The sequence below is a fragment of the Arachis ipaensis genome, chromosome B3 (assembly GCF_059453495.1).
Source record: "Arachis ipaensis isolate K30076 ecotype BB chromosome B3, ASM5945349v1, whole genome shotgun sequence".
Taxonomy (NCBI): domain Eukaryota; kingdom Viridiplantae; phylum Streptophyta; class Magnoliopsida; order Fabales; family Fabaceae; genus Arachis; species Arachis ipaensis.
Genome location: NC_142438.1, coordinates 134,940,704 through 134,961,729, shown reverse-complemented (window position 1 = coordinate 134,961,729; position 21,026 = coordinate 134,940,704). Strand labels below are relative to the sequence as shown.

General features: G+C 35.3%; 2 protein-coding genes across 3 annotated transcripts; both read left to right on the top strand.

Annotated features, from left to right (window-relative positions):
• Positions 1 to 755: 755 nt before the first annotated feature.
• LOC107633753 (ARM repeat superfamily protein) lies at positions 756 to 4,559 on the top strand. Its single transcript, XM_088509828.1, has 2 exons — positions 756 to 1,373; positions 3,420 to 4,559. The coding sequence occupies exons 1-2, from the start codon at positions 1,042 to 1,044 to the stop codon at positions 4,267 to 4,269; spliced, it is 1,182 nt and encodes a 393-aa protein (XP_088365954.1). The 5' UTR covers positions 756 to 1,041; the 3' UTR covers positions 4,270 to 4,559.
• Positions 4,560 to 5,603: 1,044 nt separating this feature from the next.
• On the top strand, positions 5,604 to 19,787 carry DEG7 (DegP protease 7). Of its 2 annotated transcripts, XM_088508857.1 has the most exons (25): positions 5,713 to 6,406; positions 6,509 to 6,579; positions 7,330 to 7,464; positions 8,033 to 8,091; positions 8,177 to 8,213; positions 8,695 to 8,820; positions 8,943 to 9,032; positions 9,574 to 9,639; positions 9,729 to 9,785; positions 9,872 to 9,937; positions 10,317 to 10,424; positions 10,991 to 11,071; positions 11,575 to 11,624; positions 11,751 to 11,916; positions 12,723 to 13,217; positions 13,896 to 14,078; positions 14,173 to 14,278; positions 14,805 to 14,975; positions 15,080 to 15,159; positions 15,879 to 15,962; positions 16,893 to 17,120; positions 17,353 to 17,568; positions 17,708 to 17,865; positions 18,501 to 18,612; positions 19,134 to 19,787. In XM_088508857.1, the coding sequence occupies exons 1-25, from the start codon at positions 6,103 to 6,105 to the stop codon at positions 19,308 to 19,310; spliced, it is 3,426 nt and encodes a 1,141-aa protein (XP_088364983.1). In that variant the 5' UTR covers positions 5,713 to 6,102; the 3' UTR covers positions 19,311 to 19,787. The 2 variants fall into 2 exon arrangements, with proteins under 2 accessions (XP_088364984.1, XP_088364983.1); XM_088508858.1 differs by lacking the exon at positions 15,879 to 15,962 and having other exon boundaries at positions 5,604 to 6,406.
• Positions 19,788 to 21,026: the final 1,239 nt, after the last annotated feature.

The following is a 21,026-nucleotide window of genomic DNA, read 5'->3' as shown; positions in this document are numbered from 1 at the left end:
ACTTTAGAAGATCATCCATGAGGTGGTCAAGCGAGATCTACATGTAAACGATTTCTCTTTAGACATGATACATGATAGAGTTCAATGACGACGTTTGATTCATGTAGCTGACCCCACCTAGTGGTACAAGGCTTTGTTGTTGTTGTTGTTGTATTATGAAACAATATTTTAAAAATACAACATAACTAAATTCTATAAAAATTTAATTAACTTATATCCTAAAAATATATATTAAGTTTTAAAATTAACTTATACCCTAAAAATATATATTAAAGATTTAAACTTTGTATTTTTTCTATACAAACTTTTTAAGTAATAATCTTAAAATATGTATTTAAAATAAAAATTAGCTAAACCTTTCTTTAAATAATTACAAAGTATTGGTCAAATAATAAAATCAAAATAAATAAGTAGGTAGTCTTTAAAGATTGATTGATTTAGGTTTGATAGCATTAAAATTCAAAGAATGAACTTACTCTTGAGTGTTGACTGAAAGGAGACCAACTCAAATCACACATCCAGAAAAACAAACAAAGTAGCAGTAGTAATAATAATTTAAGAAAAATACTATAGGATTATTAAAATTTATTATTTAATTATTAAATAAAAAAACTGAATTAATAATTAAAATATTAGTTAAAAATAATAAATTTTATTAGTATTAAAACATTTTTCACAATTTAATAATGAAGAAATAAATAAATAAATAAAATGGGGTAAAAGATATTAAAGCATGATCTAAGAAAAGTTTTACCGAACTACTACTACCTCCCATTCTCACAAGGCCCAAGCATGTAGCCAACAAACAATACCACCTCTTTCTCTCTCTCCATCACCATCTCTGTGTCTATAACTGTTGTTTCATAACTGTTGCTTAACGCCTCACCCATAACCTCCACCTCACCTTTAATTACTCTTTCTCTCTCTCTCTCTCCTATTCTTTTTCTCAACCTCTTAAATAAATCTCACACCCTCACATACACACCCAGATTTTTCTTTCTCTCTCTCTCTCTCTCTCTCTCTCTCTCTCTCTATTCATCCATGGAGAGTCCTCATTCTCCTTCTTCTTTCCCTTCCTCGCCTTCCTATTCATCCTCCTCAGAGGGCCAGAGCGCCGACGGCATCTTCGACGCCGACGAGCCCCGCACGCCCCTCGCAGTCCGCCGAGCCCTCCAGCTCCTCTACTCCGGCGACCCTGAACTCCAGGTCCAGGCAGCCCGCGACATCCGGAGGCTCACCAAGACCTCCCCCCGCTGCCGCCGACAGCTCTCCGAAGCTGTCGGTCCGCTCGTTTCCATGCTCCGAGTCGACTCGCCCGAGTCACGCGAACCCGCTCTCTTCGCCTTGCTCAACCTCGCCGTCAAGGATGAAAAGTACGTACCTAACTTCACTTCCAGTCCCAAAAAAAATTACTGTTTTCACGTACAGATATTTTTCACCCCCTCCTTTTTTTTCCTCAGCAAAAAAGGAAATATGAAATTCAAGAGGACAAAAGAAATGTTTCTTTCGCGGTGTGATTAATTAATTATTGAATGACTTCATGAGTGGATTATTTTTAATTTTTATTTAATTTTATTTTTTTTGGGGGGAGTTAGGTGGTTAATTTGCTATTATCGTTGTGATTTTATTGGTGTTGTGGTTTGATGCTTGATGCGCTTTCTCTGCTTTTTGGCGTTCGATTGCTTAGGAATTCGTGCGATCTTTTCATGAGAACAGAGAACCTGTGCGATGATGATGCCTTGAAAGTCATCAAGTTGGGGATTCCTATATATTATTGAAAATTGAGAAATAAAATAATGGCAATTTGGGTTTTCAGGATGTTAGTATATTTGGTGTAGTACCGCAAGATTCTGATTTTTATTCGGCGGTCCCTCAGTTTTTTTGGTCCCATACTCCCATATATTTTATTTTCATCTGATTGGATGCTCTGAAAATATAAGTATTTGGTGATCTTTATTATTTGTATTTTTTATTCTCTAGGGACGGCTGGATCATCTTGTTATTCAGAATCCGATAAGATATTTGTTAGAAGTTAGAACAGCTCTTCATGGCTTAGAATGCAAGATGGTCATATTTGTTGAGAATATATGGGAAAAATTAAAATTAGAGACATGAAATAGTAAAAAAAATAGGAATTTGCTGAATATATAAAAAATAATTTCCCCTTGTGATGAGTACTAGTGTCTTGATACAAGTTGCTTTATCAACTGATGGCTTGAATGCCTACGTACCAATACCACAAGAAAGAATTGGATGCTTTATATATTACTCCAATTAGGCTTATCCGATTGGAAGATAGTTAAGTGGTTTTTCTTTGGCTCACATGGTGCATTTTCCTTTTTCCCTTTAGCTTCTTTTCATTTCTTTTTTGGCAGATGTCTTCTTCTTGAAGCAATCTTTTTTCGGGTTAGTTTTCACCTTCTAGCAAATGGAATAGTTCATTTCCTTTATTTTGCTTTAGGTACTGGTACTTTCCATTCCGTTCCAAAATACCTAACCAATGCACCGCTAGTTAATATATACAATCCCGTGAGTCTTTACTAATGTCATGTTTGTGAAACATAGAAAATAGCACTAAATGAATTAAAAGGAAACCACTTTAGCTATAAAATCTTTATTATTTAACTCTTGTATGTCTAATCTTTCTGGAGATGGTTCGAATCTCTGCATTGCACGCGGTTCAAGTTCAACCACTGCTTGGCTTTTTTCCTGCTCTTCTCATTAATGATATGCTTGCTTGAGTAGGTGGAAATTGGGGTTGTAAAAAAACAGAAGAATATATGATATGAGGGGAGAGAAAATATTGAGTGTTCTGGAAGGTTTTGATTTTCTCTATTAGGGGGTGGAAAATCACTTTCATTGCTACAAGTGTGGCTAAAAAATTTATGGGTCGGATTTCTTCAACCTTCATGTATTTTCGTTTTCCTTATACCAAAGTTAGTATGAAGTGGTTTTCATTCCAAATTTCTTTTGACCCTGTTTAAAACCTATGGAAATTAAACTAAATGCACCGCCTAAAATTTCTTGTTTTGGCTCCTGATTTAATTCATGACCATTTTCTTTCTAGTTTCTTGGCTTCTTGCACATGAGGCCTAACTGGGGTACCTTCAACCTTTATGATTAAAAGAAAGCCATTGACCCTAAACCGAACTCCAATTATTAAAAGAGACCAGGAAATTTTGTTTAGGTACATTTAATGTTGCTTTATGTCTAAATGAAGTTACAGTAAACATACATTAAATATTATAACTTCTCTGTTTATGCATGTGGACTCTCTGTTTATGTATCTTGTTACCTTTATTTTTTTAATTTGTACGTTGCCATTGTATGAGATGTTACTTTCAGATTAAATTTGAATACCTGCAGTCATAATAATTTACTGATATTCATTGCTTGACTCTTTACTTGTTATCTTGCAGGAACAAAATCAATATTGTGGAGGCTGGTGCATTAGAACCCATAATCAGTTTCCTCAAGTCAGAAGATCTAAATCTGCAGGAGTCTGCAACTGCATCTTTGCTCACACTCTCTGCCTCTTCAACAAACAAACCGATCATCAGCGCTAGCGGAGCCATTCCTCTTCTCGTGGACATCCTGAGAGATGGAACCCCACAAGCCAAAGCTGATGCAGTTATGGCTCTCTCTAACTTATCAACGTACCCCAATAACCTCAGCATCATCCTCCAAACAAATCCAATCCCTTTCATAGTCAACATTCTCAAAACCTGCAAGAAATCATCAAAAACAGCTGAAAAATGCTGTTCCTTGATAGAATCCTTGATGGAGTACGACGAGGGAAGAATCGCCCTGACATTGGAAGAAGGCGGCGTGCTGGCAGTTGTGGAGGTTCTTGAGAGCGGGACACTCCAGAGCAGGGAGCACGCCGTTGGAGCGCTATTGACAATGTGCGAAAGCGACAGGTGTAAATACAGGGAACCAATCCTTAGAGAAGGCGTGATCCCGGGACTTCTGGAGCTAACTGTTCAGGGGACACCAAAGTCTCAGCCGAAGGCACGCACCCTTTTGCAGCTGCTAAGAGAGTCTCCTTACCCGAGATCTGAAATTCAGCCAGACACTCTTGAGAACATAGTGTGCAACATCATTTCACAGATTGATGGGGATGATCAATCTGGTAAAGCAAAGAAGATGCTGGCTGAGATGGTGCAAGTTAGCATGGAACAGAGTTTAAGGCATTTACAGCAAAGGGCTCTTGTATGCACACCCACAAGTGATCTTCCTATTGCTTCAGAAGTTCCTTCAAAATCATAGTTTCTCTTTTTCTTTCCACTCGAGATCAAGTTTCCATAGAGGGGGAAAAATGATAATAATACTTGAAAGTGAAGTATGCCAGTCCAGGCCATTTGTGTAGGTATCTTGTGACTGGTGACTGTCAATAAACCAAAGTTGTGAGAGGATAAGGAGCATGATTTTGTAGTTGGTTTGTAAAGAAACTTTGTGTATAAAAATGATACACTAGTAGTGGTAGTGCTAAAAAGGCTAATTATCCCTTTCTTTGTTTCCATGTCTGCCATGGATTATAATAGTTACTTCTTTGTTTCGTTCCTGGCGGGCTTAAAAAAGAGGAGCTTATTGAAAACCCAAAAGAGAAAGAGAAAAAAACTAAAAAAGAGTAAACTTATGGTAGTAGACTGCATGGTCAACAAGGGAGGCTTGAATTTCTAAGTGATTTTTTAAAAAGACTTTATATAAGGTTCTTATTTTCAACAACTTATAAGTATCAACAAACCATGAGTCATTGGATTGCAAGTTTGATGTTTTTTTTTTTTTTTTCAATAGAAAAATTTGTTAGAAATGAAAATGAAGAATAAAAAACTTGTGCAACTTCGCATAACGTGAAGCTGAGCCGGCGTATAGTTTGGATTTCCCATTTTAATTTGACTACTTCCTTTTGTCTTTGACGTCATACACAAAATTTGTTATGCACATACAACAGAAAAATAGAGTCAGAATTTTAATAAACAATAAATAAATAGAATATAATGAATTGAATTTTAATATATAGTTCTGTTAGGGAGCCAATAGAATATTTGTACAATGTGTACAATTGATTAATAATATTTAGAATAATTATTCGGGTACTAAGGATAATAAACATTCCATATCATAAAATCACTCATCTCATTGTACAAATATTTCATTGACTTCCTATATTTTTCCTTTAATATATCACGAGGATAATATCAATTTGTACAATGTCATTAAGTTTGAGTTGTATAGAAAAATAAAAGTATGTAAACAAACAATTATTTAACATTATTTTAGATTTGAAGACATGTTAGGAATACAAAAAATAAATATTAAAAAATTATTAATCTTTTATAAAGAAATTTTACTTTTATATTTTAATAAATATTTCTATTTTCTAGGGTATTTATTAGAGAAAATTCTAAAATATGCTAAAATTAATTTCAAATAAACAAAATAAAAAAGCATACCGTGACATAGTAAAATTCATACTAATCCAGTAGTTAAGTTTTGTAAAAAAAAAAAAAATCACCAAAAAGTAGTTAAGTTTTCTATATTTTATGTGAATATAAAATTGTGTGTTCTAAACTTCTAACTTCTAAATTTTTTTTTTCCATGTGTGTAACAAGTAACAACTTAACATTTCCCAAGTGACAAATAATAAAAATTGAGCTGCGGTGTCCGCTGTCAAAAAAAAGGAAAATAGTGAGTAGTGCAAAGGAAAGTACTTAACAACATGAGCGAAATAATGAAACAATAAAGAAAATTTCTGAGAGGACGACTGATTCATTATTTGATTTGATTATTGATTATTGGAACTACAATAATAGTGTGATGATAGCAGCTGCAATTGGAGTTCGGAAAAAAGAGGGGCCTGGTTGGTGAGTCAGTGAGTCACGTTTACACAATTACACGGCAGCGAGTTGAAAGTTGAAACCCAAACTCGCTGTTGAAGCTGTGTCTGTAGTCTGTACTCTGTCTGGCAGGCGTAGCTGTTACCTCACTCACTCACTCACTAACTCACTCGACTCGTTGGCGTGAACTCACTGGTTTGTTACCACTCTCAAAAGCTTTTAAGCTTCCTTCATTCACTCCTGAACCCTAGCTAGCACGAGAATGGGAGATCAAGTCGACGAGAGGTTGGGATCCGATGAATTGGACTCCGATGCTGCTGGTGGCGCCGCCGTCAAGGCCGATGAGCTCTGCATGGAGATCGATCCGCCCCCGTTGCAGGAGAACGTCGCTACCGCTGAGGATTGGCGGAGAGCACTCAGCAAGGTCGTCCCCGCTGTCGTCGTCCTCCGCACAACCGCATGCCGCTCGTTCGACACTGAGTCTGCCGGTGCCAGCTACGCCACCGGCTTCATCGTCGACAAGCGCCGCGGCATCATCCTCACCAATCGCCACGTTGTCAAGCCCGGTACCACACTATACGATCAATGATCGGAGTTTCTTCTATTTTTCGCTACCTATTTGGTGTTAATATCTTCGTCATATACATTCTTTTATTTGTTATGTCTAGGTCCTGTAGTTGCAGAGGCCATGTTTTTGAACCGCGAAGAAGTTCCAGTGCATCCAATATACAGAGATCCAGTGAGTGAACCTTTTTTTGTCCTCCCTCTCCCCCTCCTTTTTTTGGTGGTTTTGTTTCTGTCGTTAAATTGATGATTTCGGAGCTTCGACTTGGACAGTTCATTGTGCTGCCATAGTTAATTGGTAATGGTGGTAACTCAGGAGAATCCCTTTTTCGTTGTTGATTGGGGTAATGGTCATTTCTGCAATGTATTCTGCTTCCCGTAATTACCTAGTTGAATTTGCACAAATGCTCGCATGACTTGGGAGGGATGCAGGAAAATTTTGTGATAACTGGTACTGACATGTGAAACATGGCAAATAATTGTTATTCATACTGTTTCTTTTAAGAAACAAGCAGTTATAATAAAAGATTGTTTGTGTGGTACTATGGTTATTACCTATGGTCAGATTGAAGATCAGTATAACATTGTTGTACAAATGATGATTGTTTTATGCATAATCTCAACCACCTTTAGTATTCCTATTTTGTTGTGTTTTGTCGTTACATTTTTCTTATTTCTTTCCAAGAGCTTAAGATCTTTTGTGCTAAGAAATAAGATTCATGTCTTTAACCTTCTTGCACAGGACTTCTTACATATGTTTAAATACTATAATAACTAAGTATGTTGTTCACAGATACTTGTTATTTAATTTATTTTCATTTATTTGATTGGTTTATCATTGCTTAACTCTTCTCTTTCCCTGATTTTGGGTTCTTATTTCTCTGTGCCTCTTGATACAACCTACTATATACATACACTTTTGCAGGTCCATGATTTTGGGTTCTTTCGTTATGATCCTGGTGCTATACAATTTCTGAATTATGATGAAATACCTCTTGCACCTGAGGCTGCATGTGTTGGACTAGAAATCAGAGTTGTTGGCAATGACAGTGGTGAGAAGGTATTACCTCAATATTTGCGTTATGACCAACTCAATAGAGCACTATTTAGGAAAATAGAATGATGCTGTAATTTAGGATGTGAAATAAAAAGAACACCCCAGTCTGTAAGGCTTCCACATGGTGGTGTCTAGGAAGAATAGACATACGCAGCCTTAGCCTTGCAAGCTGGATTTGAACTGGCGACTTCTAGGGCATCTGGGACTCTGGGAGCAATTTTACACAAGGCTCACCCTCTTGGTCACATAGCAGCCTTATGCTGAGCAATACTTTTTTTTATTGGTTTCATATCACAATCAATTTTACATCTGGCTTCATAGTTCCTTCATTTGTTGTCTTCTATAAATTTTCTTTTCTATGGTTTCCTAAATCGATTGATTTATAAGCATTTTTTTGGGTTTGACATTGACATTCAACTGATATTCTTTCCTCATCATAACTGTCACTAGCTTTTTGTTTATGTAGAGGACCATGACTTCTATTCCAATGCTTTCTTGGTTATTCCCTCCCCGCGGCCGGTTTCCTAACGTAAATTCTGAATTATTATTTTATTTTGAATTTTACTTTCAGGTTTCCATTTTGGCTGGTACTCTTGCTCGGTTGGACAGGGATGCTCCTCACTATAAGAAGTATATTTTAAATATCTGGTTATATATATATATCTTTGTATTTCTTCTTTCATGAATAGGTAGTTAAAAATATTATTTGATGCAGGGATGGGTACAATGACTTCAATACCTTCTACATGCAAGTAAGTGAGAATGACTGTTTATGAGCTGATTTGCACATTTTCTTCAAAATTTCAAATTATGAGTTTGGTCAAGTTATTAGTTTTCTTTCAAATTTACCTTCCTTTAATTTCTTTGCTGGGTTGTCTTTGGACTGTTTCAATGTCTTTATAGTTTTTCCAATATCATAAAAGGATTCATTAGTTGTTTATATTTATTTAAAACTTGGATGTAAGGTAGAATTAGAGATTAGAGGGAGCTTGATTGCTATAAATTTTAGGCAAAGAGAATTTGCTTCTGAGCATGAGACCCATTCTGAGCTGATGGACCTCCATTTGACACCTTAATTCACTGATTGAGTGATCTTTTTTATACTTGGTTTTTAAGTCCTTCAGAGAAGTCTTTTACAAGTACTGTTCATGGTCAAACCCTTGGTACTTAATAGTCTGTAGCAATTGTTCATTGGCTTATTGCAACCAAATTACTAATTATTTTGCATTTCAGGCAGCCTCTGGGACCAAAGGAGGATCAAGCGGTTCCCCAGTTATAGATTGGCAAGGGAGGGCAGTGGCCTTGAATGCTGGGAGCAAGTCATCAAGTGCATCAGCATTCTTTTTACCTCTAGAACGAGTGAGTTTATATATATATATATATATATATATGCTGAACTTGTCTAATGCTTCTTGTAGTAAACTGGGAGAAGTGTGACTGTGCTATTGGTGAGCAACTAAACACAATGATATACTTTTCAGGTAGTGAGGGCATTGAGATTTATTCAAAAGGGCAGTGAAACATATGTTGATAAATGGAAGGCAGTTTCTATACCTCGTGGTACACTTCAGGTTTGTCATTTGTATCACTTTTTAACCTTATGATAACAGAATTTAGTTGAGACCTTCACAATTTTTACTTATTATGGACATGGCTATATATCTAAATCCCTTTCTCTATAAGCATGGAAATACTGATGTATGCATATTTCTGTATTATTTAGTAATACCAATGTTATTTACAAGTTTCGTTCCCTGACTTTTGAATCAGCTTGTCTGCTCATCAAATCTTTTACATTTAGGAGCGTGAGATGATTGTAGACACTTTATCCATTATAATTTAGCAATGTCACATCATTCTTTTCATTGTATATTTTATATGCTGCTCATTACAGATGAATATAACTGTACAGTTTCTCACTCGTCATGTTTTTTTGACATATTTTAATTTGCTTTGTCTTCTGTTTGCTTGACTGCTTGTTTGCTCTTATTTTTCTCTTTTAAGATTCGGAGAAATAATTTAAAAATTTTTCCTCTTGTTTCTCAAATTGGTGTGTCCTTTGGAATGGTGCAATCTCCTTTTTATTTCTAACTTGTGTAAAATATGATACAGGCAACCTTTCTGCATAAAGGTTTTGATGAGACTCGCAGGCTTGGTCTAAAAAGCGAGACAGAGCAGGTTGCTTGATCTATATTAAGCTATCTTTACTTGGAAGCAGTTTCATTTAAATATGCCTTGAATTGTTACCCTGTTTATGAATAATGTAGATGGTACGTCATTCTTCTCCATCTAGTGAAACTGGAATGCTAGTTGTGGACTCTGCGGTAAGCATATTGTTACTCAGAATTTCAATCTTTTATGGAGTGAAATCCATTTCAAATTCTTTGGGCTTAATCCTCGGCTTGTTTAGGTGCCAGGCGGTCCAGCTTATAAACATTTGGAACCAGGCGATGTGCTTGTTCGTGTCAATGGGGAAGTAAGTTTGCCATGATACACGATTTTGCTTCTACCTGTCATTCTTTGGTTCTCTGTTTTATTAACCTTTTCTCTTTTTTTTTTCATTTCTTTTTTTTGTTTTTTTTTTTGGGGGGAGGGGGGGGGGGGGGAGGAAAGAAGATATTCTTGAGACATGGATTTCTAAATAATGCCTTCCTGGTATTTGATAACTTGGTCAACTTTATCTTGGGAGTTTTGTTTTGTGTTTTTTTAGTGATCATTGGTTTCAAGAATTACTTTCTTATGCTTGAAGGCTGCATAAACAGGGACTTCTCTGGTCTTGTATAACTTGTGAAAGATCAGGATCCAGTTTTCTAATCAGTTTGCTAGAGCTTGACGACTCTGCAATTTTGTTGCAGGTCATTACTCAGTTTCTGAAACTGGAGACTGTACTTGATGACAATGTAAACAAGAATATTGAATTACAAATTGAAAGGGGTGGCACATCAAAGATATTATCTCTGTTGGTGAGAACTTTTTTCCCCTTGGATTATGAATGATATTAGCATACTCAAGTGCTTATTTATTATATGGGAATAAGGAATATCAGTACGGTGGTGATCAAACTGCAACCTCTTCTCTCTGATGAGAGAGGTTCAAGACACTGGAACATAGAAAACATAAATAATAATTATAAAGCATCATAAATTTGTAATTTGTATGTCCTACGGTTTACTAGTACCACTAAACTAATACTGTTTTAGTTCTGAAAGTAATGGAAGGACTTACATAACATGATATTTACATGTGATCTGATTACCAGTCACTCTTTTTTCTTTTCTTTTCTCTCTTTTTGGAATGAACTCGGAATGACCAACTGAATCCAGCATCTCGCATTTTGCCACCTGTGAAGTATTACAGTATTACTTGTAAAATGAAATTGATGCGAATATTAGGGTTCTTTGTTGCTACTTTGAACCTGGCCTGTGATTTAGCTGACAGCTTCAATTGGTTAAAATCAACTTACTGCTTACTTGTGTGCTAATCCCCCCCCCCCCCCCTCCTCTCTTCCCTCTTTTAATGTTCATCTCAGGTGCAAGATTTACACGCTATTACTCCTGATTATTTCTTAGAAGTTAGTGGGGCAGTGATACATCCTCTTTCTTATCAGCAGGTTAGTTAGACTCTACTCGGACTGTCTTTTAACTTTTATATTTTATTTTGCCTTCTCTGAAGCAGAGATGTTTGACTTTGAATTGCTTGCTGTTGAGAGGCTGAAGGAGGTGGCCAATTAGATTTAATGAAGAAATCGATCTTGAATGCTTACCTTGTTTGTGATACTTAAGAAATTATAGAAAATGTAGCTTTTTGATTCATTCTGTTTGTCTGTCTCTTCTCTCTATCTGTATGCCTATCTTCTGTTACATTACTATTTCCTATAAATTGTCAGTTTTCCAGATCTTGCTGGTTATATAATATATAAGTTTCTTAATGTGGTTAGAGCAGCAGGAATATCTTGATATGATGATATGCAACACCTGAGATTCAATCCCTTTTCTGAAATTCCATTATGTCTCTAAACCTTTCCCAAGGTTTCCTGTATTACTTTTTTAATTTTAAGCTATCTGTCTCAGTATAGTTTTTTTTTTTTTTTTTTTGTCATCTTTGTTAATGCAGGCTAGGAACTTCCGTTTTCACTGTGGTCTTGTCTATGTGACAGAGCCCGGGTATGTATATCTAAATAAAAGTTGGTTACACTAATAGGCTTTTGTTACCAAAGTATAATTGGAGAGTATCTATTGACCTGGTGTAAGATTCTATGCACTTTCATCACTAATTCTTCCTTTTTGCAGATATATACTCTTTAGGGCAGGAGTTCCTCGCCATGCAATAATTAAGAAATTTGCTGGGGAAGAGATATCTTGTGTGGAGGAATTGATATCAGTTCTCTCTAATCTATCTAGGGGTGCTCGAGTTCCATTGGAGTACATAAGCTACATGGATCGTCACCGAAGGAAGGTAATGGTTACTGTTAATCAAAGATATGAACTATGGAAAATTTGTATATTTTTAGATACACGTCTGTTGTGACTTCTGTAGGGAAGTGCTTTACCTTTTTAGACCTAAATACTGTTAGTTTTTCATCAATTAAACACGACCCATAATCAATGAAATGTGTATGATAGTGTGGTATTTTAAGGAAACATGATTTTGTTAGTATGTGTGTTAATATAGCGGTAGCTTTTTATACATGTGGTTAATGTAAATTTTTAGAATATGCTCCTTAGTTTTACAGATTATGTGTCACTAGAGTTCACAAATGCTGAATGATGAGTATGACTGTTAAGATCCATGGTTAATAGGGATTAGGGAAAATACTTGACCACACTGTCAAATAATGCTTGTGTGTTGTTTAAGGATTTGACTATCAATGATCAGATATTATCAAATTAGTGAAGTCTATAATTTTGTATGAATTAGATATTTTAAAAAACAGATGGCAACTTGATCTTTTTTAGCACAAATGCAAATAACTAACTTAGAAATCAGATGAAGATTTGGTGTTTTTTTATCTAAAGATTGGATTCATGTAAAGATTTGGTGTGTTTTTATCTGTTGTTCCTGTTAATAACTGAAATTAAAAATTTAATGTTGATTCTAGAAGCAGATTGAGACCTCCTGACACAATAATATTTTCATGATTAAAGCTGTGGTGTATATAATATATATTGTGTAAATTTCTATATTGCTTTGATACCTAATTACACAACGTCTCCAAGATATAACCAATTGGTCATTGCTGATTTTGCTTTGTAAACATGCAGTCTGTATTGGTGACAGTTGACCGCCATGAGTGGTATGCCCCTCCCCAGATATACACTCGGGATGACAGTACAGGCCTCTGGATTCCAAGGCCAGCTTTTCAGCCTGACTCCTGTTTTCTATCATCTGGTTTTAAAAATGTTGGAAATATCGCCAACCATCCAGTTTCACTAAGTGGGGAACATGTGCATGAAGATAACAATCATGGGTTGGCTGATGGTGTCACTAGCATGGAAACCAATTATGAAGATCCTTCTGCATATGTATCTCACCACAATGCATCTGATGCTGGAGTGAAGAAACGAAAAATGGAGGAAGATTTACCTGCTGATGGAAGTGTTGCTGATGTTTCCTTAAATGAAACTGGTGAAACAAAGGTCGGAAAACCAAATGCTATGCAGGATGATGTTTTAATGGATTATCAGGGTGTAACTGCTGCAGCAGCAAATGCATCAGTTGCTGAGCGTGTCATTGAGCCTACTCTTGTGATGTTTGAGGTATTATTTTGAATATTTAATTACAATTAAATTAATGTTCTCTTAAAAGCATGGACATGCACCATACGTAAGTGATCAGATATGGTGCATCTCTTCCTTGAGTTTCATTATATCCTCACCATAAGGTACCATATGATTTACATTTTTTCCCTCTGCGGGTGTTAGATGATTTCCTTGATGTTTCTGTGTTCAAATCCCTTAACTAAATATTACCTTTGACCTTGTAACTTGTGATGGATGCCTCAGCCTGGGAATTCCATATGATGTCTGGAAATGTTGCCTGTGTTGTGTTTCTAGTTGTGGTAAGCTTAAGTTCATTTGCTTCTTGTCTGTCTAATTGTCTTAGCTGTGATATGTGTGCGAATTGCGATTTGGTGCTTTGCTCTGGTTGAAGCCAAACGCAGCAATATGGCTTATGGCTTCCCTTGATTTTTATTTTTTCAATTTTCAACTTTTTTCCGTTTAAATTTCTCTTCATTTCCTCATGACTTTCATATTTGAGTATCCAAGTTCATTTTTCTAAGCATCTTCCAAGTAAAAAATCGGGATTAGATAGTCTGTTCTATGACTACCAATCATTTTTCTTAGCATCTTCAAGTAAAAAATCAGTGGTTTCCTATCGTTCCAGTTTTCCCCAATTATTGTTATTGTTATATCAAAATCCTGTTGTACATGCAGGTCCATGTTCCTCCATCTTGCATGCTTGATGGTGTTCATTCACAGCATTTCTTTGGAACTGGTGTCATAATATATCACACTAAAGATATGGGACTTGTTGCAGTTGATAAGAATACAGTTGCAATTTCTGCCTCTGATGTGATGCTATCATTTGCTGCTTTCCCAGTTGAAATTCCAGGAGAGGTAACAGCTTTCTAAGAACTTTAGTTCTGTAACTAAGCGAATAAACAATAAGGCGGTATTTCTTTATCACGTTCCTGCTTCGTTCTAATTTCAGGTGGTATTTCTCCATCCTGTTCACAATTATGCTCTCATATCATATGACCCCTCTGCTTTGGGACCTGTTGGTGCTTCAGTCGTTCATGCAGCAGAGTTACTTCCAGGTCAGTTTGGTTGTGAAAATTGCTTTATTTGTATCATTTTGATGTGACTTTGCCATATCTAGATTTAAGGATAAAGAAGATTTTTCTCTTGCCATAGATACTATTTTTCCATGCTTTGGACAAGCTCCACCTTGGGACTGAAAGGTAAAAAGAAATTTTGGGAGAAAATTATGTTTTCATAATACTGCAAAGTGTAAGATCTTGAGTCCCCTTCCTGTCAGGGAATTACTCCTCTTCCTAGTGAGGATGGGTAAGTGACAAGTGTGGAGATGATTAACTTTCGTGGACTTAATACTTCTAGTCAATGTTTGATAGATTTACTACTTTACACGGAATTTAAAAGCTTTGGTATATGAAATGATATCCCTGGTAAGGGATGAGGGAATATTTTAAAGGTAAAATGAACCTGTTTGGAAAAAATCTAAATTTTAGATCTTGATGATGTGCGAAGGCAGATGTTTTAATTGCACATGCAATCGTTCATCCAAATTTATGAAAGACTTATTTATTACATTTCCTTGCTCAGAGCCAGCATTACGTCGAGGAGATTCTGTTTACCTAGTTGGGTTGAGTAGAAGCCTTCAAGCAACCTCTAGGAAATCTGTTGTCACCAATCCTTGTGCTGCACTAAATATAGGATCTGCTGATTCCCCACGTTACAGAGCAACTAATATGGAAGTAATTGAGCTCGATACTGGTAAGTTTAAATATGTTATTTTTTTTCTTCCTCCTTTTATTTATTTATTTTTAACCAGCTAGTTACTCATGCAGACTAATGTCTGACCCTGTCTAAAAATACAGATTTTGGTAGTACATTCTCAGGTGTGCTAACAGATGAACAAGGAAGGGTCCAAGCTATATGGGGAAGCTTCTCTACTCAGGTTTCTACCACTTATTCTTTGCTTGCAGGGTTGAATCCGGATGATAAAAAGTGTTATTATAGTAAATTGACGACAACAAATTCTTAAATACATCAACAAACGTAATTCTTTAGCCTTCTCTAAATTGTTTTGTTCATTAGGGATAACATCACTGCTTTTATGGTGAGGCAGCCAAGAATTCAACTTTTTATGCTCCTATTCATTCATTAGTTATTAAATTGGTTTCTGAACTAGACTTTGCTGGGTGTGTGCATTGTGCCCAATCAAAGCTTTCCTTTATCGGTTTATGCGAGGGAGTGTTAGAAAATTTAATAACTTCTCCTTAGTCTTCTCCTTGGTGCACAATTGAACCTAACATCAATTGCTTTTTTCTTTTTCTTTGTTTTTTGTTGTTTAAAACTCTCTCTCTCTCCCTCTCTCTGTGGACGGGAATCTAAGGGAGGGGAGGGGAGTTGCTCTATTTCAAATTCAAGCTTTGCAATAGCCTTAGCAAGAATTTACAATAGTGTTGTTGCATAGGTATTACTGGAGAACAATGGACTAATTTCTAATTGGAAGTGGGAGGAAAAAGTATTAGACTTTATCAATACATATTATCATAATGAATAAAAATTCTCACACGAGATACTTAAAATAGTGTACATATTCTATGGTAGATTTTGCTCTTTCCATTTGTTTAAGTTAGTAAAACCTAACTTCAAACAGTTGTGTCCTCGTAGAAGAAGGGAAAGAGCAGAAAGACGAAAACTGGAAAGAGACGAGAGATGACAAATTTTACTCAAACTTCAAGAGGCTACCTGATGGTGGGTTGGTCCTTGAAGTCTGTCGCATTTTTCATTTAAAATTTTAATATCAACTGAGGAAGTCCTCTGACTGATTGAAGTAGTATGGCTCTTTTAAAGGTGAATCAAAGAATTTTAAGTCAAACAACATAACATTTTTTTAAAAGAAAGTAATGTCTTAAGTCTAAGTTTTAGAAAATTAGAAAAAATAAATTAATAAAATAAAGTCCTCTGCCTGAGGAAGTAGTATGGCTAAGTTTTATTAATTTTTTTAGAAAGTCCTCTGACCGAGGAAGCCCTCTGACTGATTGAAGTAGTATGGCTCTTTTAAAGGTGAATCAAAGAACTTTAAGTCAAACAATATAACATTTCTTAAAAGAAAGTAATTTCTTAAGTCTAAGTTTTAGAAAGTTCAGTATGTAAAACTTTTTTAGTTGTTTCCAAGACAGGCTTGTTTGGTTAAAAGGCAAAGACAGAGTAGCAAAATGGAGACAGTTGGAAATTATTTAATTATAAATTGTTGGCAGTCAGGCGTTGCAAGTAACGAATATGATAAATGGGATGACTAAAATATTTATATACAAGTTAGGTACAATTGAAGATTGAGAGGAGTAAAAAAACTTAAGTGTGATACTAATTAATATATTATTCCTTTTGGCAGTATTTGTCTTGGTTCAATAATCAATACTGTTTTAACCTTTTCTGTATACATGATTAAGTTTCCTTTGGGGGACTGAGTAGCTGTAGATTGGAGGGCCTAAGGAATTACTTTTGAATAGTTACTGTCTATATCTTTTTTTCTTTTTTTTTTAAACTTTTGTTGAAAAAAGAAAGGGGGGTGCTTATATGATCCATCCTGACTTTTTTTACCAAAAGAATATATATATATATATTTGTAAATTGTTACATAACTTGTATTTATTGATGCTGATGCTGAATCCCCTGTACCAGCTGAAATTTGGTTGCAGTACATCAGAGGATCATCAATTTGTGAGGGGCCTTCCAATTTATGCGATAAGTCAAGTTCTTGAAAAGATTGTATCCGGTGCAAATGGGCCACCTCTTCTAATAAATGGTGTCAAACGGCCTATGCCCCTTGTGAGAATTTTAGAGGTTGAACTTTATCCCACATTGCTTTCTAAGGCTCGGAGTTTTGGATTGAGTGATGACTGGATTCAGGTATAGATCTTTCTCATATACTTTAGGGTGTCCTTCTTTCTATGATATTAAGAATATTTTTTGCTATGAAATTCAAAGAATGCAAAATTCTGGCATTATTTGTGAAGATATATCTGGGAAAGATATTGGCAATGCTAGAAACTTTGTTTGGTAGCATTAATTGGTTTACTGATTAAATTTGGCTGGAAAGAATTATATGAGTTATTTCCATTGTTATCATTTGGTATTGTAGGCACTTGTTAAGAAAGACCCAGTAAGACGACAGGTTCTGCGTGTTAAAGGTTGCTTGGCTGGATCTAAGGCTGAGAATCTTTTAGAACAAGGAGACATGGTGTTGGCTATTAACAAAGAACCAGTGACATGCTTCCGTGACATTGAAAATGCTTGCCAAGCTTTAGACAAATCTAATGCCAATGATGGGAAGCTTCACATAACTATTTTCCGGCAGGTCTGTGAGAGTATTTACCCTTGGTGATTGAAGTTAGATTATTTCTTTTTGCCTGCTGAATGAACTTTTTCCTATCCTTTCCCTTCTTGAGTAAGCTCCCATGGAGCAGATCTTAATGATTGATATCATTGTTGTTCAGGGACAAGAGGTCGAGCTTCAGGTGGGAACAGATGTTAGGGATGGAAATGGCACAACACATGCAATTAACTGGTGTGGCTGCATTGTTCAAGATCCACACCCCGCAGTACGAGCTCTTGGATTTCTTCCTGAAGAAGGCCATGGTGTATATGTGGCAAGGTATAATTTTGACTCATTCTTGTGCTATTCTTAATTCTGCAAAATGGTAAAGTCAAGGTAGGATGTTTATATTGAAAGTAATTTTGCAAACGGCTTTATCGTGGCTTCAGCCATGCACTGGACTAATTAATGTAAGGTCTGAATGGATAATAATTTTAAAAAATATATTTATCCAACATTCTCAGTCAACTTCCACACAGAAGTTTTCCTAATCTGCATGGTTACAGAATTTATGCATCTAGCTCTTGGTACATCTTAGAACCATTGCAAAGATTGTTATGTTGGGACCGGATTCAAGTCTGAAAGACTGACTTTGTTAAATGTGCACTTGCTTCATGATTGGATCACTCTGATCATATCTTGTTAATATCAGTGTATTAATCTGGAATCTAGACAGTGTTTTTTTAATTTGAAAACATGATAGTAAAAAATAAAACATTGTTATCCTTTTTTGTTTTCTTACTGAATGTTTTTTTAACTTTATATCAATATTCTTATGTAGATAAATCTTTGTTAAAATTATATACTAAATTGTAAACTAGTAAATAGTTTTGTATTTACATACTATACACCTGCAGCTTCTCTTACATGCACACTTTTGGTTGGTTACTGTTTACGTAATTTGTTTCTCACAGGTGGTGTCATGGCAGCCCTGTACATAGATATGGTCTATATGCTCTACAGTGGATAGTTGAAATCAATGGGAAGCCAACTCCAAATTTAGATGCTTTTGTTGATGTGACAAAGGTAGGAAAGTACCATGCACGATTAATTTAACGATTCACACTCACTTATATTGCCTTCTTCCTCGTTAGAGCATATATTTTCGTCATGATATGGTGTCCTTAGTGAATCTTAGTGCATTAAGAAGGCATGTCATGTATTGATGCATCTCCAGCTATTGTGCAATTTGTGTGATCGTGTCTTATGTTACTTGAGGGACTCTACCTACCCACCTGATTTAGTCTGTGTTATCTTAAACAATAGTGTGATTACTTTTTAACATATAACATCTATGGAATTTATTAAAACCTCTGATGATTTTGTTGGGACTCTGGGTGTCGGCCTATAAATCTCTGTTGACTCTTTCTGACGACAAGGAAATTGCGTATTTTAGGAAGAATATTGTTAGATTTCACAATTTGATTCTACTATTCATTGCAAGGCATTGTGGTTTTGATGCGTATTAATACCTACAAGTTACGACTCTACTTTTTGGGTATTTTCTGGAATTATGTACGCCTTCTAATCTTTTCTTGATTTTACAGGAACTAGAGCATGGGGAGTTTGTACGTGTGAGGACAATTCACCTAAATGGAAAGCCACGGGTCCTAACATTGAAGCAAGATCTGCATTATTGGCCTACGTGGGAATTGAGATTTGATCCAGACACTGCAATTTGGTGTCGCAATATAATCAAATCGTTGAAATGCAGTACTGTATAAGCAGAGTATATTATTGGCAAACAAAACCCTATAGAACCAGCAGCTGAGAGCACCTGAAATCTTGTGGAAGGCATCTGTGAGGTTTTCAGACATGCGACTCAACATTGTTGTGGTGTTGCAGATTTGATGCTCTGCCTGGAGATGTCTACTGCATCGCCTTGATTGGTGAGTTATATAGTATTCAATCCATGCTGGCAATGTTATTTTTGGATCATGTACTGCATCATTGAACCCGTCGCTTAATCATACTATATATGCTGGAAACGTTGGGTAATAAAAGGTAAATTAAAAATAAATATATACTTATCATTTTTTTAGGTTATTGAAACCAGAAAGCTTCTGTGTGGTTTCCCTTGGCTTTTGTATATCTTATCAAACTATGATGCCTTTAGCATCCTCACTTGCTCTTTCAATGTAAATGTGATGGAAAAATTCGGTAGTAGTAATGTAATTTTTGAAGACGATTGTCATTTTTCCCGCTTTTTGGCCTTCTTTACGGTTTTTTTGGGGAATAAGTTACACCCTAACACACACACACACCCCTTTTTCTCCACATGGTTTCTATAATCAAGGCAATATATGCCACTCAACCAAGCCTTGCAGCGTCTCTTTTACTTGTAGTTTGCCATTTATTCAACGTTTGGGGACTTGTATTAGTAAATAAGACAATGGGAATGCCAAGTATTTCTGTTCTCGTCCAAACCCAAAATCAACCTGAATGAATGTTATTGATGAACAAAAACTTCTTTGAATCCAAAGTGGAGCAAACTCTTTAGGCACAAAATAGCATTTTTCCGCTCTCCTCTTTTCTTTTTTTCTTTTGAGTAGATATAGCATATAAACTCATTATATTACACAAAATGTTATTTGTATACTAAAATTAGTTATTATGTATTTATGTATAAATATATGTTTAATTTAATTTATTTTTAATATGTATTTTGTATTCTAATGTATATTTTATTTTGTTAGTTGATTTTAATATACACCTAACATGGTTATATATTATATTGGTTTTCGCTAAGCATCTAGTTGTAGAATGGGACAAGAAAAGAAAATCTCTCCTTTTATTAATAGGAAAAAGATTAGGGGGCAATGACTAATAATTGATTGTTGATACAATCTCCAAAACTTTTGAAAAAGGAAAAGAAATTTAAATAAAACCTTTATCTTGTAGGTGGGATTAATTACATAAATTAAAGGATCTTATTGTGTCCGACATATGTCATACATACATTAAATTTATTTATGCTTAGATTTCTCTGACTACTTCGTTTAGAGCCTTTTTTAGTTCTTTTTGTCAAGTTTTTGAGTTTTGAAAAACCAACATTTTTATCATGTCTTTTTAGAATTTAAAATATTTTTTATTTATTTTTATGCGTGACTAACATATAATCTGGTGGTGTATTGACAGATAGCACCTGATTTAATGCTCTTACACCGATAGAGTATGAGTTCAATTATAAATTTCACGGACATAAATCCAATCACGTATTATCATACTAACAAAAGTTAATGTACAAGTATAACTATTATCGGAGTGATTCTTTAAACGGCCTAAAATATCCGAGTGACAATGTATGTGTATCAAAAATAGTTTTTTTTTTCTTTTTTTAATTTATGTAAGTTTATATTTTTCCAATGAGAATGAATCCTGTCAATTTGTATGTATTCTCTTTCACAACTAATGTGTCCAGCTCAATTTAGTCGTAAATT

What these genes read in the sequence shown, in the direction of transcription:
- LOC107633753 (XM_088509828.1), top strand. Translation starts at nt 1,042, where the DNA reads ATGGAGAGTCCTCATTCTCCTTCTTCTTTCCCTTCCTCGCCTTCCTAT. An exon ending in CTCGCCGTCAAGGATGAAAA is followed by an intron (nt 1,374 to 3,419) that starts GTACGTACCTAA and finishes GTTATCTTGCAG; the next exon opens with GAACAAAATCAATATTGTGG.
- DEG7 (XM_088508857.1), top strand. Translation starts at nt 6,103, where the DNA reads ATGGGAGATCAAGTCGACGAGAGGTTGGGATCCGATGAATTGGACTCC. An exon ending in TCGCCACGTTGTCAAGCCCG is followed by an intron (nt 6,407 to 6,508) that starts GTACCACACTAT and finishes TGTTATGTCTAG; the next exon opens with GTCCTGTAGTTGCAGAGGCC. An exon ending in TGCAGCAGAGTTACTTCCAG is followed by an intron (nt 14,279 to 14,804) that starts GTCAGTTTGGTT and finishes TTCCTTGCTCAG; the next exon opens with AGCCAGCATTACGTCGAGGA.